Source organism: Callorhinchus milii, unplaced genomic scaffold (assembly GCF_018977255.1).
Source record: "Callorhinchus milii isolate IMCB2004 unplaced genomic scaffold, IMCB_Cmil_1.0 Scaffold2, whole genome shotgun sequence".
Classification (NCBI taxonomy): Eukaryota; Metazoa; Chordata; class Chondrichthyes; order Chimaeriformes; family Callorhinchidae; genus Callorhinchus; species Callorhinchus milii.
This window is the reverse complement of record NW_024704743.1, coordinates 123367457-123385323: the sequence shown is the minus strand read 5'-3', so window position 1 is coordinate 123385323 and position 17867 is coordinate 123367457. Positions and strand designations below refer to the sequence as shown.

The window sequence follows — 17867 nt, the reverse complement described above, 5'->3', positions numbered from 1 at the left end:
AATGATGCTGCTTGAGAGCAGATTAGTGCTAACGGCTCGAGTTTCTCATTAATGTGTTCCTTGCGTGTGACTGGCCGGCCCTGTGAGCAGCCAGGAGCTGAGTGTTGTCAGCTCACATTAATATTTCATTCTGTTGGAGACTGAGACAGAGACTCAAGTTTATTCTGTTGGTGAATAAAAGCAAATGGCAGCCAAATAATTACAGAGTTAAATTATGAGGACAGTTTGAATAAACTTGGTCTCTATTCCCTTGAGTTTGGAAGGTTGAGGCTGATCTGATTGAGGTGTTTAAAATAATAAAGGGATTCGATAGCGTAGCTACAGAGAAACTATTTCCTCTGGAGGAGGAATCCAGAACAAGGGACGTCATCTTAAAATTAGAGCCGGGCCATTTAGGAGTGAAATCAGGGGCAGTTTTTTTCAATCAGACCTCGAAATCCTTGCTGCCCCCTCAGCCGTCCGGCCCCATGTACCTGAGTACGGCTGGCCAGTCCAGAGTGGGAGCACTGCCCTATGGTCCCAGGCACTGCTGGCAATGTGGCGAGTACTGCAGATCACAGTTTCCCCCCCCCCCCCCCCCCCCCACTTGAGCCTCAAACCCACAGTCTGCCTGGGAGGCGAGAGTGGGTCTGAGTGAGATGGGTGGACATGCAGTCAGAGAGTTACCTCTGGCGCTGAGTGGATGGTTACTGTTCAGCCTCTCTCTCTGCCCCACCCTCTGGAACTCCATCCCACAGCCCCTTCACCTCCTCGCTCACTCCCTCACCTTCTTCAAGACCCATTTCAACACCTTCCTCTTCGGCCACCCTCTTTCCCCTCCACCCCACTGCCCGCGGCCCCCCCCCCCCCACCCCCGATCCCAAATCCCTGATTGTGAAAGTGCTGTGTAAATGTAATTTGTTGTTGTTGGGCTGATGTTCACAGCAGTGCTGTTTTGTGCAGAGGAATTCTCTCACGTGAGGGAGGAGGTGCCCGCAGAGCTGGTGGAAGCTCATGTGAAGAAGGTCCAGGAGCTTGCGCGCTCCTCGGGTACAGTGGACCCCGGCTTCGGCCTGGAGACCAGCGGCATTGCTGGCACCGCCCCCGAGGAACCTGAGAAGACAGGTATGTCAGCACCCTCTGCCTGACACAGCGTGGCATGGTGCCCCTGCTCCCAACACCCACTGCCTGGTGCAGGATGGGCCATCGCTCCCTCACTCCCCCTCCATTCCTCGGCCTCCTCCAATCCCTCCCTCACCCCACTCCATACCTCGGCCTCCTCCCATCCCTCCCTCACACCCCTCCATCCCTCATCCCACTTCCTGGCTTCTCCCATCACTCCCTTATCCCCCCCTTTGTTTGCTCAATCCTCTCTCCCCCCTCTTCCCCCCCACCCCAGTCCGAGGTGAGCAGCACTGTATCAAACGTAAGGACTATTATCTCATCCTATTCCTTCTTGAGGAATTGCTTAGCTCTGCCTCGTCCGTAGTTTGTGGTAGAAAGTTTTTTTATATAGAACAAGTTTCCTTAATCCATACGCCTCTGTTTACCAGCAGTAAGTAGGAACCTGGTTGTTAGTCGATGCCGGATCGTCTTTCTGGGGATATTAATCCTTCCAAAAAAATGTAAAAATCATAATTTGGTCATTGAATCCATAACTGTTTGTGGAGCACTGCTGTGTGCAATTGGCTGCCACGTTTTGCCCACAAAATATATAGTCACTACACTTTACAATATATCCTGTGAAGCACTTTGAGACGTCTCAACGACTTGATAAGGCGCTAGATCGATAGCAAGGATTATTATTATTATAGTGAATTGCACATCCCCTGCCTGTGGGTGCAGGCCTTTGTGATTATCTGGTGTGTGTCTGGGAGCATGTCTCCAGCAGAAATGGTTAAAGTGACACAAGCTCCTTAAACCTCCTGCAGCAGCTTCAAAAGGGAAGAAAGCCTTTGGTAATGGGTTATGTCGCGGTGAGTGCTCTGACATGTCCTTGTCCCCTTCATAGCGCCTAGTCTGAGCTGTTAAACACGCTCAGCTGTCTCTCTCTCTCTCGTATTTTTAATCGTTGAAGTGTGACCACAGCTTTGAGCTTCAGATGTTTGTGTCGCCTGGCGAGGGCTGAGAGCAGTTAAGGGGGCGTTAGACTTAGTGAACTCAGGTTACTGGGGCCCTCGGGCCATTGCCATCAGTGCCGTTAGAAGCTGTTCTCAAACTGTGTCACAGCAATACAAAGTTTCAGGATGCTCCAACCTTTTGGCTACTGACCACCAGATTCCCTATTTGAGAGACATCCGCATGCCACAGAGGCAATATCTTTGTGTTTCCTTTCCAGAAACATAACAGCATTTCTGGATATGGGCCACATGAAATGGAGGGAGGGCACCAGGCCCGTATGAGATCGGCCAGCGGGAGGGCTGTGGCTCGCGGGCAGCCAGTTGGACTGCCCTGAAAGTGTCGGAATTCTGCTTAACCAGATCAGAGTCTGGCAAAGTGGCAGCCTGTAGCAGTGCACGAAGATGGAGACTGATGGAGATGGGGTGGGCAGTTGGGTGGCAAATGCAATTTTATAATAATAATAATCCTTGCATTTGATATAGCGCTTTTCACGTCTTCTCGATATCTCAAAGCGCTTCACAGAATAGACTGTAAAGTGAAAGTGAATTGACTGTATATTTGTGGGTGAAATGCGGCAGTCAATTGCGCACAGCAGTGACCCACAAACAGTCGTGGGTTGAAATTGACCAATTTTATTATTGTTTTGTTTTGGAGGGATTATTATTTTATGTTCATAAACGTGGAGTAAAACGTTTTGGAAGCAAGAAAAGGATTTTAAAGAGAGAATGTAAGAAAGGGCTTGTATTTTCCTGGCACCTTGTCAGGTTGAGACACTTAGTTCGACTTTACAGTAATTAACAAGAGTGGCTCTTTGTTTGTAGGCAAACATGAACCAACAATGGAGAGAATTGTTGATCAGGATATGAAAAGGTTCAGGGAATGGAATTAGAGTAGAGAGCTCCAGTAGGGGAGTGAGTACCAGCACAGACACGATGGGGAGAGAGAGAGCACGGAATGGGATTAGAGTAGAGAGCCCTCATGTGGCCATTCCATTATAATAATATCTAAACCAAACCAGACTTCCATGCATCCCACATACACATGCAAATTCCCATTGTAATGGAATGCACTCTCTCTCCCTGGAGGGACGCAGCCTGTTTGCTAATCATGGAGTCTCAGGCACAGGTTGCCAAGAACTAAGTCCTGGGGACCACAAATGGCAGAGCCATTGCTCAATGGGAAGGAATGTGTGCCTGAGCTGCGGATAGTAAGATGGTGGCAATGCTCTCATGCATTTCATGCTGAGATGTGTTTCTCTCTGGGAAGACCACAAGGAGTTCCTGTTACCTGCCATCACCTGTTTACCCTGAAAGCCAAAGCTCTATCGCTTAGAGAAACTTATCGACCTCTCATGGAGAAGATGGTGGTTTGTGTGATTGAGGATCCTCTTGACCAAGCTGGACTCAAGCAGAAGATATTGGTGTGGAGTCCTGTAGTTAAGTAGTTAACACACTTACCTCGCAAGCGAGATGGCCTGGGTTTCATTCTCGGGCCGGGCGAAACGTTGGGCACGTTTCTTTACTCCACACGCTGCTGTTTATCTAGCAGAAAGTACGAACCCGGTTGTTAATTGATTGGCGGTTCGCTCTTTCTGGAGTAATAATCCCTTCAAAAATGCTAATAGTTGGGTTACTCAACCTATGAACATTTGTGGGACCTGCTATGCGCAATTGGCTGCTGCTTTTCGCCCACAATATATACAGTCAATTCACCAGTTTATTCTGTGTATAAAAGTGCTTTGTTCAGGCGCTATATCAAATGCACGGATTATTATTGCTATGAATAATTCAGGTGATGTGATCACTGGAGGCAGGTAGACACGAGGACTGGCTGCCAGGCTGCTCTGGCTCTGCCTGGATTGTATGGCCAATGAGGAGAGGGTTATTATTAGCTTTGGTATCCCGTGGCTGTCTGTACAGGCAGCGCTATTACCGGGTGCTGTGCTCTGCCTCCCGTTTCCATGGTGACCAGTCGCTGTAATTGAGGGATGTTTAGGTAAAGTGGAATGGGCAACGTTCAGTGAACCCGCCCAGTGCTGGCAGCCTACTCTAGATGCTCACCTGGTCCTTGGTGGGGGTGGGAGCGGGAAATGTTATAATAATAATCTGATATAGCATCTCATCACTTCTTCGAGATGCCTGAAAGCACTTCACAGAATATACTGTAAAGTGTGGTGACTGTATATTTTAGCTAATGAACTAACAACTGGGTTCCTACTTACTGCTAGGTAAACAGGGTCGTGTGTAGTAAGGAAACTTGCCTAAGGTTTCGCGCTGCCTTGGAATCAAACCCAGGATCTCTCACTTGCTCTAACCACTATGCTATAGGACTCCACGGTGATGATTTACCAGGGAGAGAAAGCCGGTCGCTGTCAACCCGTGACCTAGTGCTGTCACCAGCAGCCTGAGGCAAGCTATTGGAAAAGTGATGGGAGTTTCTCTCTCTCCCGGTGCCCTGGCCAACAATAATGACTTTACATTTGATGCAGTGCATTTCACATGGGGGTGAGGCGGCTTAGACTGCTTCTCAAGATTCATGGTGAAGTGCAGTGACCGTGTTGTGTAGGTGGATAATCTGTAAAAACAGCCATGAGATGACTGGCTGATCTGTTTTGGGGGATTGTCGGCTGTTTATTTGCTGTATCGGTCTTGCTCCTCCCTACCACTGTGGGCTATTAAAGCTTTACCATCCTGTCTGCTCCCTCCGCTCGGCTGGCACTGGCCAACTCCATGTCTCCCGTCCTGCCCGCTACACCATCAGCAGTTGGGCCTTCAGCCTTTCTGCCCATCTCAAGACCACAAATTCAGTCATCCTCCCAACCCTTTACCGATGTGGAAGGCACTCTACAAATGCAATAAGTTCTTGTTTTGTAGGTGTTTAATGTCACCCAGTTGCACGCGGGGCCCTGATGGAGGGGGAGCTACCCCTAGGATTCAGTGGAGAGATGAATTGCGACAGAGCGGTAACTAACGTGAGCGCTGGCAGATAGCAACTTTTTATAACGAGTCTCTTTATACAGCGGACCTGGAGGAGGAGAAAATGGATTCTCAAGAACCGGAAGGACGGGAAATAGAAAAGGTGAGTGAAACAATAGCGAGGGGTTGGAGCCGGGGGGAGGTGGTGAATGTCACTAGGGATTAAAACTGCAGCTGTTCTGACAGATTATCTGTCAGAAATCAAGTCCTGGATGAGAGCTAACTTACTTTAGTTAAATGTCAACAAGACCGAGGCTCTCCTGGTTGGTTCCCGACAGCGCCTCCTCACCTCAGGCACTGAGACTCCACCTTGCTAAGCCAGTCCGGAAACTTGGGGTCTTGTTTGACCCTCAACTGTCCTTTCTACCACATGCGTGCCATGACCCGCTCTGCCTTCCCCACCGCCACAACATCGCCACTGTCTCGTCTACTGCTGAGACCCTCATCCACGCTTTCATCACATCAAGGCTCAGCTTCTCCAATTCTCTGCTTATCAGCCTTCCCAACTCTTCCCTCTGCAAGCTGCAGTTAATCCAGAACTCTGCAGCTCGTGTACTCTCCCGCACCAGGCTCCGTGACCCCATCAACCCACCCTCCCCCGACTCCACTGGCTCCCCATCCCCCAGAGGATAGAGTTCAAAATCCTCAACCTTACTTTTAAAGCCCTGGCATTACCCGCTAGGGCTGTGACTGACTGGAGAAGAGGACATTGCTCAGTAGTGTTTCCGTGTTCAGGTGGAGACTAAGGAGGAAACAGACGCTGCCTCGGAGACGGTGGAGAAGGTTCCGGTTCCCTCTCCTAAAGAGCTTGGTGCGGAGAAGCCCATGGACGCGGAGACCACCAGTGCCGATATTAAACCAGGTACAAAACAGTCGCTACACTTCAGTCAACCCTGTGACGCCTTTGACATGTACTGGCGTGGAAGGTGCTGTGTCAAAAATTATTTTATTGAGGGTCAGGGTTTGACATGTGTCTGGCATCTGATAAAGATCTTGAATTCTGGACAAGAGTGTGAGCAGTGAAGGTTTAGAGGACACGGAGAGCTGTGAAGCTACAAAATAATAATATAATAATCCTTGCATTTGATATAGTGCCTTATCATCACTTTGTGACGTGTTGAAGCACTTCACACAATATACTGTAAAATGGATTGACCGTATATTTTGTGGGAGAAACAGCACGGCAGCCAATTATGTACAGCAGTGACCCCCACACAGTCATGGATTGAGTGATCAAATTATTTTTTTAATTAGAATTATTTACTTTTTGGAGGGATTATTACCCCCAGAAAAGCAATCGGCTAACCACCGGTTCTTACCATTAGAGTTAGGAAATTTGTGTGGAGTAAGGAAATTCGCCTATGGTTTTACCCTGCCCAGGAATCGAAACCAGGTGGTTTCTCGCTTGCAAGGAAAGTGCTTAACCACTAAGCTGTATGACCTTCCTCTGCCTCCCACCCAGAGAGAAGTGGGCACTCCTGTGCCAGACACAGTTTGCCTTTCGCTGAGTAAGATGGGGATGGTTCGATTGAACCATCTGAAAATCAGTGAGTGAAAACCCAAGCTTGCTTTATGCAGAGATTGTCCCATCGAGGTGCTGGCAGCACCAGCCTATCAGGAAACATCTTCCTCTAGAGTGTAATATGCGGAAAGCATGCTCGGAGTGTTAGATAGTGAGGTGAGCGAGGCTGACAGCTTTGTAGCTCCAGGAGCTGAGGGGAGGTGAGGCAGAGGCGGAATGTCGCTCTGTGTGTGAGCATCCGATTGTAATTTAATAATTCAGTCAGACAGCTGGAAAAGCTGACCTGTACAGAGGGAGGATTCTCTATTAAACATGGAGGATTCTTTTATTCAAAGTGCAGTCCTGTAGCTTAGTAGATAGAGCACCCTCCTCGCAAAATCAAATTACAAAATACTAATAATAAATTGGTTACTCAATCCACGAGTGTTTGAGAGAATCTGCTGTGCACAATTGCCTATTGCCTTTCTCCCATAAATTACACAATCAATTCACTTTACAGTATATTCTGTGAAACACTTTGAGACGTCTCAGTCGTGATAAGGCTCTATATCAAATGCAAGGATTATTATTATTAAATACAAATCAAACATGGCAGCCAATTGCATACAGCAGCGTCCCACAAACAGTTGTGAATTGCATGATTAATTGTTTTTTGAAAGGGATTGTTACCCCCAGAAAAGCGATCCGCCAATTGACTAACAAACGGGTTCCTACTTACTCCTCGGTAAACGGAGACGTGTGGAGTAAGGAAACTTGCCTGAAGTTATGTAATATAAGGATTATTATATTAAGCTACAGGGCTAGTTACACTCGGAATGAGCACTGGCTGTTGCTGCCAGGGACAGGCCTGAATTAAACATCTGTTCAGGACAGAAGCTTCTCCAGAGGCAATTTTCTGCCATTTTATAATCCTATTAGGCTAATCCCAGCCTGAATACAGGCAAATCCGGCATTTATTACAGCAAGCTGTATTTACTGCTGAGAGCACAAATGGACTATCTATTGCGTTGTTGTGGACTGAGCTGGCACAGGTTTTAGTCTCTATGAGTGTAGAGCACTTTTAACTCATATAGATAGATTCCCCTCCTCTCTCTCTCGGCTCTCATCCTCTCTCTCTCGCTCTCACTCACTGATGACAATGAATGGTGTTAGCAAGTCTTGTTGCCTTATAGTTGCTCCAGCCTCCTGATTGTCCCTTGTGCCCTCGCTTCACCATCGGTGGGCGTGCCTTCAGCCACTACGCCCCGAAACTCTGGAACACTCTCCCCTCAATCCCTCCGCCTTACCCCTCTCTCCCCACCTTGAAATCCCTTACGGTCACCTCCCCCCTCCCTCTCCCCCTGGCTCGGGGTCAGACTCCGCCGCTCTCATGTGCTCCGGGACACTACCCTGTATGAAGGGCGCTGTGTAAACGCAAGTTGTTGTTGTACCACAGTTGTGTCCTCTGTTTAACCCACAACAACAACAACAAGATTCCATTTATAGAGCGCCTTTCACGTCGGGAGGACGTCCCAAGGCGCTGTACAGTTGGGTCAGGACCCGAGCAGGGGAGAAATGGTCAGGGTGAGGGGAAGGAAGGGAGGGAGCGAGGAGGGTGTAGAGAGTCGAAAGGGGAGCTGAAGGCACGGTCAAAGAGAACCCGCTCTGCCTCCCCCAGGAGTAAACTCTCACACTCACAGCCGCGCACAGCCTGACAACAGCAGCCTCACAACATCCAACAAAACCAAAATAAACCTCAGCAGCTTCTTCACAGCTGGACCTGACCATCGACCTCAAACCGCCACCCTCTGCGGGTGGTAACCCACAGCGGCCACCTGGGCAGAGCCAAGCCAGGCTGACACGCAGTTACACACGTGCGCGCGCACACACACAACAACTTACACTTAGAGACGCTACCCTGCGAGAGAGGCGCTATAAGAGCGCTCAACAGTGGTGGAGCCCGACTCCGAGCCGCGGGGAGTGGGGAGGTGGCTGTAAGCACAATCGAAGGGGAAAGTTTTCAGGCGGGACTTGAAAGAGGGGGCAAGGTGGAGGGATTGAGGGAGGGTGTACCAGAGTTTTGGGGTGTACCGGCTGAAAGCGTGACCTCCGATGGTGGAGCGGAGGGTGCGAGGACGAGCAGGAGGGCAGTGCCAGTTGAGCAGAGGCGCCGGGTGATGGATTGGGGAGTGAGGAGGTTGGAGAGGTAGGGAGGTGAGAGATAATGAAGGCATTTGAACACAAGTGTGAGGATCTTGAAGTCGATCTGTTCGGTGATGGGGAACCAGTGGAGGCTGGGCCAGACCTGGTGAGATGTGGGTGCTGAGTTTGATCCGGGTCAGTGTGTGGGTGGCAGACAGCCCTGCACTGCACACACAGGCTGTGCTCACAGCTACTTAAACAACCAGAAAGTATTTTAAACTATCAAAGTATCAGAGAACTCCACACCCTCTACACATAGGCACACTTACATGTAACCAAACCAGATTGAGTTCTATGTGTTTATCACCTTGACACAGAAATCCCTTTGTATTGGGATGGAATCCACACAGTCAGCGTTTTCTCACCTCAGATGCTGTAGAGGCTCCCTGACCCTCAATTCAAGATCGTCGTCCTCACTTTGAAAGCCGTCCCTACCGTTGCAACCTACCAGCCCAGCTATGCTTTTCACTCCACGGGCACTGGCCTGCTTCACGCCCCCCGCCTGCCCCACTGTTAGGGGTCCAGCCTTAACCCTCTCTGCCCAGACCATCTGGAACTCCATCCCGAAGCCCCTACGCCTCACTCTTTCCCTTGCATCCTTTTAAGGTCTGTCTCAAGACCTTCCACTTTGACTGTGCCTTCAGTCATCTTCCCCTCCCCTTGGCCCTCACTGCCACCCCATAGACCTATTCCCCTAGTCCCCTCCCACCCAATCCCAGCTCAGGTGCAAACCGTTGGCTGTCCATTGCATTGCGCCGCCTCCTGCTGTGAATGGTGCTGTGAAAATAAATGCAGTTGTTTTGAAAGGAATCCTTTAGCTCAGTGGTTAGAGCACTCGCCTCGCAAGTGAATGGACCTGGGTTTAATTCCCAGGCAGGGCGAAACCTTAGGCAAGTTGACTTACTCCACACGGCTCTGTTTGCCTAGCAGGGAGTAGGAACCCAGTTGGTCAATTGGCGGATCGCTTTTCCGGGGGTAATAGTCCCTCAACAACAACAAAAATTGATCACTCAATCCACGGCTGTTTGTGGGACACTGCTGAGCGCGATTGGCTGCTGTGATTCACCCACAAAATATAGTTACTTGACTTTACAGTATATCCTGTGAAGCGCTTTAGATGTCTCGGAAGACTGATAAGGCGCTGTATCAAATGCAAGAATTATTATTATAAAAGCGGTGCTGAGCTGAGATGTAGCCAGGCTCAGTGTTGATGACGCCCTGTGCTGTGTGTGACAGCTGTGACTGAGGAGAAGGACAAGGAGGAGAACAAGGAGAACATTGATGTGAACGGCCGGGACAAGGAGCTGGAGGTGGGCAAGAAACGGCTCGAGCATCACATCGGTGAAGGGAACATCGTAACTGCAGCCGCTGCCGCCCTGGCCTCGGCCGCTACTAAAGCCAAGGTTAGTGACCACTAACTCACTACAGCCTGGGTTAGTGACACAAAACTACAGGCTAGGTTATTGACTGTCTCTTTCTGGGCTCGATCTCTCACTCTCTGATCTCTCATTCTCTGCTCCCTGTGTGTCTCTGTCTCTCTCTCTCTCTCTGTTCCTTATGTCTCTCTCTCACTCTCTGCTCCTCTCATTCTCTGCTCCTTGTGTCTCACTCTCTCTGCTCCTTGTGTCTCACTCTCCTCTCTCTCTTCTCTCTCTCTCTGTCTCTCAGCATTTGGCTGCCGTGGAGGAACGGAAAATCAAGTCACTGGTGGCACTCCTGGTAGAGACTCAGATGAAAAAACTGGAGATTAAACTTCGGCACTTTGAGGAACTGGAAACCATTATGGACCGTGAACGGGAAGCGGTGAGTGAACAGAATCCTAAGGGTGGTGGGGGGGCAAGGGCTCACCTGAGGGAGGGAGACATGGGCCCCAGGAGGGAGAAGGACGTGGCCCAGGGGGAGGGGGAAGCCGAGGGCCTGGGGGGAGGGGTTTGGGTCAGAGGAAATTGTGTGGCTGCCATTATCTCTTAACGAGTTTCTTGCCCCGTCTCAACCGCCTGCCCACTCCACCCTCGCCGGTCAGGACTTCAGCCTCTCTGCCCCCACCCTTTGGAACTCATTCCGGAGACCCTCCATCCCTCTGCCCCCACCCCCCCCGCCTCTTTCAACCCCAGCTCAGGTGCAAACCCTTGACTATCCAGCACCTTGGGACGCCCTCCTGACATGAAAGACGTTGTGTAAATTTGTTGTGGTTGTCTTGCCTATCCAGCTTCAGTGTACAATGCAGCCAGCAGTCTAGGGTGGAATGGATTTGGCTCCATTGTGGAGGAAGAGTTTGGTGTGGAGTTAGTTACAGTGGTTTCTGCTGAAAGGCCTGGGGTGTGTGGATGCTTCAGGGCATTTCCTTAAGAGCAACAACAACAGGATTACATTTGTACGTCACCTTTCACGTCGGGAGGACATCCCAAGGCGCTGGACAGTGACAGCATTTCAGACCCGAGCTGGGGTCAGGGAGGGAGAAGGGAGGGGAAGTGGGGGGGTGACCGATGGCATGGTCGAAGAGGAGGGTCTTGAGGTGGGACTTGAAGGAGGCTAAGGAGGGGGTGAGGCAGAGTGACTGAGGGATGGAATTCCAGAGGTTGGAACCAGAGTTTTGAGAGCAACGGGATATTGTACATCAGCAGCTCATCTTTATGAGTGGGGAGTGAACATCAACACAGACACTGGGGCTTGGGGGGGAGGTGCAACAATCTCCTCTCCCTCTCGCAGGCCAAAACTGACTTTTACTCCAAAACCTAAAAGGCACTGTCCTCCATCATCTATCACTTCCTCCACGCACCTCCCCCAAGCTGCCTCCATCCTACCACCAAGTGCGAAGAGCTCCTAGACTTCTTCGTATCAAAGATTAAAAATATCTGCTTGGCTGCTTCCTCCTCCCCTAAGTCCTTTTCCGCACCCCCCAAACCTCCACTCCCTACACTCCTTTGCCCTGATTACTCCCACCTCCCTCTCAACCACCATCTCCCAGATGAAGCCCACCACCTGCTGCCTAGACCCCTTCCCCACCCAGCTGCTGGTCACTCAACTCCCCCTCCTCTGCCGCTGGCAAAGTCAACCACACACTCTCGGGTTCTGTCCACTCCCCCTTAAAACTACCGTCAGCACTCCCCTCCTCAAAAAAAAACAGGGCTGGGCTGTGTAATCCACGTGTGCCCTCACTGATATATAACCTTGGTTGCTAAAATGTGGAATAACAATCAGAGAGCAAGAGTGAGTGAGACTGTGACATCCGCAGACAGATAGCAAGGGCGAATGAATGAGTAATTCATCTCTCCACTAGCACTGTGTTAACAGGAAGGCGGGGGAGAGTGTAGGCTGCTCCTAATAGACATGTATTTAAATACAGGCACTTAAAGCTAAACAGCCTTTTAATCAGATTGTTACAGCTGCATGGAATGGATTAATGGCTGTGTTTACCAATGTGGCTCAGGTCCTCTCTGTAAACCTCTGATTGTCAGTAAAATGCAACAGATTCTAAACCTGTAGCTGGTTGTACTCACAATCAGAACCACTCAGTCAGTGGGGAGCAATGTATAAGATATAATAATGTACAAAATAGCCAGGAAAGGCAGGAGGAACGTTGCCGGTTGTGTTGTGTATTCCTGTGCTCAGTGGTTGAAGCTCTCGCCTGGGTTTGATTCCTGGGAAGGGCGAAACGTTGGGCAAGTTTCCTCACTCCACGCACCTGTTTACCAGCAGTAAGTAGTTGTTAGTTGATTGGCGGATCACTTTCTGGGCGTAATAATCCCTTCAAAATAAAATAATAAAACAAATAATAATAATGACTGTGTGTGGGACACTGCTGTGTGCAATTGGCTGCTGTGTTTTGCCCACAAAATATACAGTCAATTCACTTTACAGTATATTCTGTGAAACGCTTTGAGATGTTTCGAAGACGTGATCAGGCGCTGTGTCAAATGCAAGAATTATTATATGATTCAGGGTTATTAGCAGGTGTTTGGGAAGGTGGATAGTGCTCTGTGGGCGTGAGGGGCAGTGATGGTGCTCTGGGGGCAGTGAGGGGCAGTGGTGGTGCTCTGGGAGCAGTGAGGGACAGTGACTGGCAGCCTTGGGCTCTCCCCGGGTGTTACTGACGCGCTCTCTCTCTCTCTCACAGCTGGAGCAGCAGAGGCAGCAGTTACTGACGGAGCGCCAGGCCTTCCACATGGAGCAGCTGAAGTACGCAGAGATGAGGGCACGGCAGCAACTGGAGCAACAGCAGCAGCAGCAGCAACAGCAGCACGCACAGCCCCCCGGCCCCGGCCAGCACATGGGGCCAATGGGCATGTTACAGCCAGGACCCCCGCCCCCACCCCCCTACCCCATGATGCAACATCAGATGCAGCAACAGTTAGGTTAGTGCAGCACTGACACCCGCGGTTAATCTATCAGCTCCTCATCTATTGCGGAGCCTGGACCTGAATGGTTATAGCACTCGCCTCGCAAGCGAGAGGACCTGGGTTTGATTCCCGAGCAGGGCAAAACATTAGGCAAGTTTCCTTACTCCACACGCCTCTAATAATAATAATAATCCTTGCATTTGATATTGCGCTTTTCACGTCGGGAGGACGTCCCAAAGCGCTTCACAGAACACACTGTAAAGTGGATTGACTGTATATTTGTGGGCGAACGCGGCAGCCAATTGCGCACAGCAATGTCCCACAAACAGTCGTAGATTGAAAATGACCAATTTATTATTGTTTTTGGTTTTGGAGGATTATTATTAGGTGTGTGGCTGTTTACCAACGGAGAGTAGGAACCCGGTTGTTAGTCAATTGGGGCATCACTTTGAATAAACAAATAATAATAGTAATTTGTGGGACGTTGCTGCCCGCCATTGGCTGCTGCATTTCTCCCAAAAAATACACAGTCACTACACTTTACAGTATATTCTGTGAAGCGCTTTGAGTCTTTAAAAGTTAAGTAGGAGTCCTGCTTAACCAACCACCTCCATTTCATCTCAGCAAATGGTTTCTCCTCACGCCCCCGCCCGGTCACCTGCGAGGTACTCCATCAGGGCTCCATCCTTGGCCCTCTTCTTTTCCTCATCTATATGCTCCCTCTGGGCGATGTCATCCACGGACATGGGGTAAACTTCCACATTTATGCAGATGACACACAAATCTACTTTGCCTCCTCCAGTACCAACTCCAGGTCTGCTGATGTTCTATCAGCTTGTCTGGCAAACATCAAGGCCTGGATGAATATAAATTTCCTGCAGCTGAATATGGACAAGATAGAAGCCATACTTTTTGTTTTTTGTCAATGTCTTCACTCCTGCGGATCTAAACTCCTCAACTTCCCTGGGCTCTCCCGCAGACTCACCAAAACCAGTGCACAACCTAGGTGTCCGGTTTGACCCCCAGCTGTCCTTTTTCCCCCACATCCGGTCTGTGACCTGTACCGCCTTCTTCCACCTCCACCACATTGCCCTCCAGCCGTACCTTACCCCAAATGCAGCCAAAACCCTTGTGCATTTGTTTGTCACCTCCCGATTGGTTTACTCCAACGCACTCCTCGCCTGTCTCCCCAGCTCCACCATTCACAAGATTCAGCTGATTCAGACTCTGCCGTCCGCATACTGACCCAGACCAAACTCCATACCTACATCTCACCAGTTCTGGTCCAGGCTGCACTGGCTCCCCATCACGGAATGGATCAACTTCAAGAACCTCACACTTGTGTTCAAATCCCTTCACTCCCTGGCACCTCCCTACCTCTCTGACCTCCTCACTTCCCAATCCACCACCCAGCGCCTCTGCTCGACTGACACAGGCTCCTGCTCGTCCCTCACACCCTCCGCTCCACCATCGGAGGACTACCACCTTTCAGCCACTACACCCCAAAACTCTGGAAACATTCTCCCTCAATCCCTCCGCCTTGCCCCCTTTTTTCTCCCCTCTTTCAAGACCCACTTGAAAACTTCTCTTCGACATTGCTTCCGGCCACCTTTCTCCACGCCCCCAGTTCAGAGTCAGGCTCCACCACTGTTAAGCACTCTGAGACGTTACCCTGCATGGAGGGTGCTATATAAGTGCAAGTTGGAGTTGTCTCAACGAGGTGTGGAGGTGATATATATCAAATGCAAGGATTATTATTGTGTTACACCTCATCAGCCTTTGGCGGTCAGGTTTAGGCCTCTCTACAGTATGGCCCTGGGTGTGGACCGTTGCCACTTTGGTATGTGTGTTTGAGGCTGGCTGCGTGGGAGAGAGCACTTACCAGGCACTTCATCTTGGAGCCTGTTCAGCTTCAAGGAGACACCGATTACCCCCAGGACAATTATCCTGGCAATAATTATCTAAGCTGAACTGGCTTCAACGTGACGTGTTTAGCAATAGAATGTCAGAATCAAGCCCATCCTCTGTGACGGCCTGTAGTCCGGTTCCTGAGCCAGGAGGGACTGCAGTATTCCAGGGCACCCCTGCAGTCTGGCTCATTGGCAGGCCCTGGAAGGGCAGACCAGTCACTGAGAGCAGGGAATCCTCCGACTCAGCTCCTGTAGCCAAAGCCCAATGGGTATGGAGGTCCTGGCTGGACAAACAGCAGGAAAGCTTGCCAGGCAGCGATATCAATGGCAACAACAAACAAAACATATTTCTATACAGTAGTGGCTTTCACATCGGGCGAACGTCCCAAGATGCTGAACATTTTGCATCCGAGCTGGTGTTGGAATCAAGAAGAGTGGAGGGCAAGGAGGTGGGTGTGGGGGGGTGACCACCGGCATGATCAAAGCGGAAGGTCTTGAGATGGACCCTGAAGGAGGCAAGAGAGCTGGAGGGGGGTGCAAAGGGAGATGGCTGGTAGCAGGGGGACTTGCAGGAGTAAGTGGCGGTGCAGGAGGTGACAAGCAAAAGTGTCAAGGATAACAGAGTGGGAGTAGTGGAGGAGAGTGAATGTAGAGGGTAGGTTGTTGCAGGAGGAATACCAGAGGGTGGTGGATGATTTTAGAGGAGATTTGTTTCCTGGGGCCATTATATAGCGTCCTCCACGCAGGGTAGCGTCTTAGAGCACTTAACAGTGGCGGAGCCTGACTCCGAGCCAGGGGTAGGGGGGAGGTGGCTGTAAGCACGGTTGAATAGGAAAGTTTTCAGGCAGGACTTGAAATGGGAGAGAGGGGGCAAAGCGGAGGGATTGGGGGAGAGTGTTCCAGAGTTTTGGAGCGTAGTGGCTGAAAGAACGACTTCCAATGGCGGGGCAGAGGGTGCGAGGGACAAGCAGGAGGCGAGTGCCAGTTGAGCGGAGGCGCTGGGTGGTGGATTGGGGAGTAAGCAGGTTGGAGAGGTAGGGAGCTGCCAGGGAGCGAATGGATTTGAACACAATAGGTGATATACGTGCTTTGGGTGGCAGGGAGGATGCTGGAGGAGTGAAGGGAGATGAAATAATGGTCTGAAATGGCTTTATCACATCTCAAAGCACTTCACAGAATATACTGTAAAGTGGATTGACTATATATTTTGTGAGTGAAGGCTGTAGGCGGTGTGTGTGCGTGCGTGTTGGCGGGGGGCTGTGCGCACGGGTTGGGGGGGCTGTGCGCACGGGTTGGGGGGCTGTGCGCGCGTGTTGGCGGGTTGGGCTGTGCGCACGGTGGGGGGGGGTGGGCTGTGCGCGCGTGCGGGGGGGTGGGCTGTGCGCGCGTTGGGGGGCGGGGACTGTGAACGGGGGGGGAAACTGTGCGTGAGTGGGAGTGGGGGGGGGGGGCTGTGTGTGTGAGTGATCAGCAAGTGAGGGAGATGACAGCCCGCTGTTGTGGGCATGGGGCTGGAACGGTGTGAGTGAGGGGCAAAGAGCAATGGCACAGTATTGGTTGGTGCCCCCCCCAGGCTGTCTGCAGGCAGACAGTCACGGGCACAGAGAGAGGGGTAGGGGTAGAGGCAGCTTCCTGTGGCCACTTGGCCGGTCTCTCCGTTAGACAAGTTCCCCAGAGGCCGCCTGCGCGCCATCTCTATGTGACCTACATTCTCTCCAACAGACAGATGGTAATTAGTAATTCTAGGCTTGTTATGAGAGGCTGATCACAGCACTGCTCAACTCCACAGGCTCCTTCACACATGCCCCCCACTCACTCACTCACACACACTCACACACCACCGCGTCCTCCCTCTATATCTCTCTCTGTCACACTCCCCTCACTGTCACACTCCCACCCCCCCTCTCTGCCACACACCCCCCCCTCACTGCCACACACCCCCCCCCTCTCTGCCGCACCCCCCCCTCTCTGCCACACACCTCCCCCTCTCTGCCACACCCACCCCTCTGCCACACCCCCCCTCTCTGCCACACACACCCCTCTGCCACACCCCTCCTCTCTGCCACACACCCCCCCCTCACTGCCACACACCCCCCTCCTCTCTGCCACACCCACCCCTCTGCTACACACCTCCCCCTCTCTGCCACACCCACCCCTCTGCCACACAACTCACTTCTCTGCCACACATCCCCTCTCTTTGTCACACTCCCTCCCCCCCCCCTTCTGTCTGTCACACTCGCCCCATTCTCAGTAAAACTCTTTCCCCCCCCCCCCTATCTGTCACACCCCCCGCCCTGTGGCACTCACTCGCATCTCCTTTGTCATACACCCCCATCTCTCACAATTCTGTTGTTTTCCCTCGCACACAAGCTCCCTCCCCCTCTCTCACACGTTGCCTCTCTCTTATCTGTCTCTAAGCCTGACCTGGCAGTGTGGACAGACAGCGTAGAGGGAGCTTTATTGTGTCTGTGTATCGCAGTTGCCGGGTGCTGATGGGATGTTTTATGTTGACACAGGCCAGATGCCGATGATGCCAGGACAGCCCATGCCAGGCCGGATGATGCCGAACCTTCAGCCCAATCTGCCTCCAGGAGCTGCTCCGCACCTGCCCCCGGCTGGCGTGCCGCCTGGTCACGGCAACATGATGGGCCCACGACCGGCAGCCGCTACCAACGGCATGTGTAAGAGCTCAGCGCATGGCTGGGGGTGTGGGGGAGAACAGCGCATGACACTGTAGGCAAGGAACGGGGTTAGAGTGGAGAGCTCCAGTAGGGGAGTGAGCCCCAGCACAGACACAATGGGGAGAGAGTAGAGAGTGCCAGTGGGGGAGCGAGCCCCA

At 51.4% G+C, this 17867-nt stretch overlaps 1 protein-coding gene across 1 annotated transcript in view; it reads left to right on the top strand.

The window, feature by feature from the left end:
* smarcc1a (SWI/SNF related, matrix associated, actin dependent regulator of chromatin, subfamily c, member 1a) overlaps positions 1 to 17867 on the top strand; it is a 52693-nt gene that overhangs the window by 32524 nt on the left and 2302 nt on the right. The window contains exons 21-27 of the mRNA XM_042331731.1: positions 943 to 1104; positions 5120 to 5178; positions 5811 to 5937; positions 10015 to 10181; positions 10447 to 10581; positions 12896 to 13133; positions 17545 to 17709. Coding sequence (XP_042187665.1) covers positions 943 to 1104; positions 5120 to 5178; positions 5811 to 5937; positions 10015 to 10181; positions 10447 to 10581; positions 12896 to 13133; positions 17545 to 17709 — 1053 coding nt within the window. The remainder of the gene's footprint in view (positions 1 to 942; positions 1105 to 5119; positions 5179 to 5810; positions 5938 to 10014; positions 10182 to 10446; positions 10582 to 12895; positions 13134 to 17544; positions 17710 to 17867) is intronic.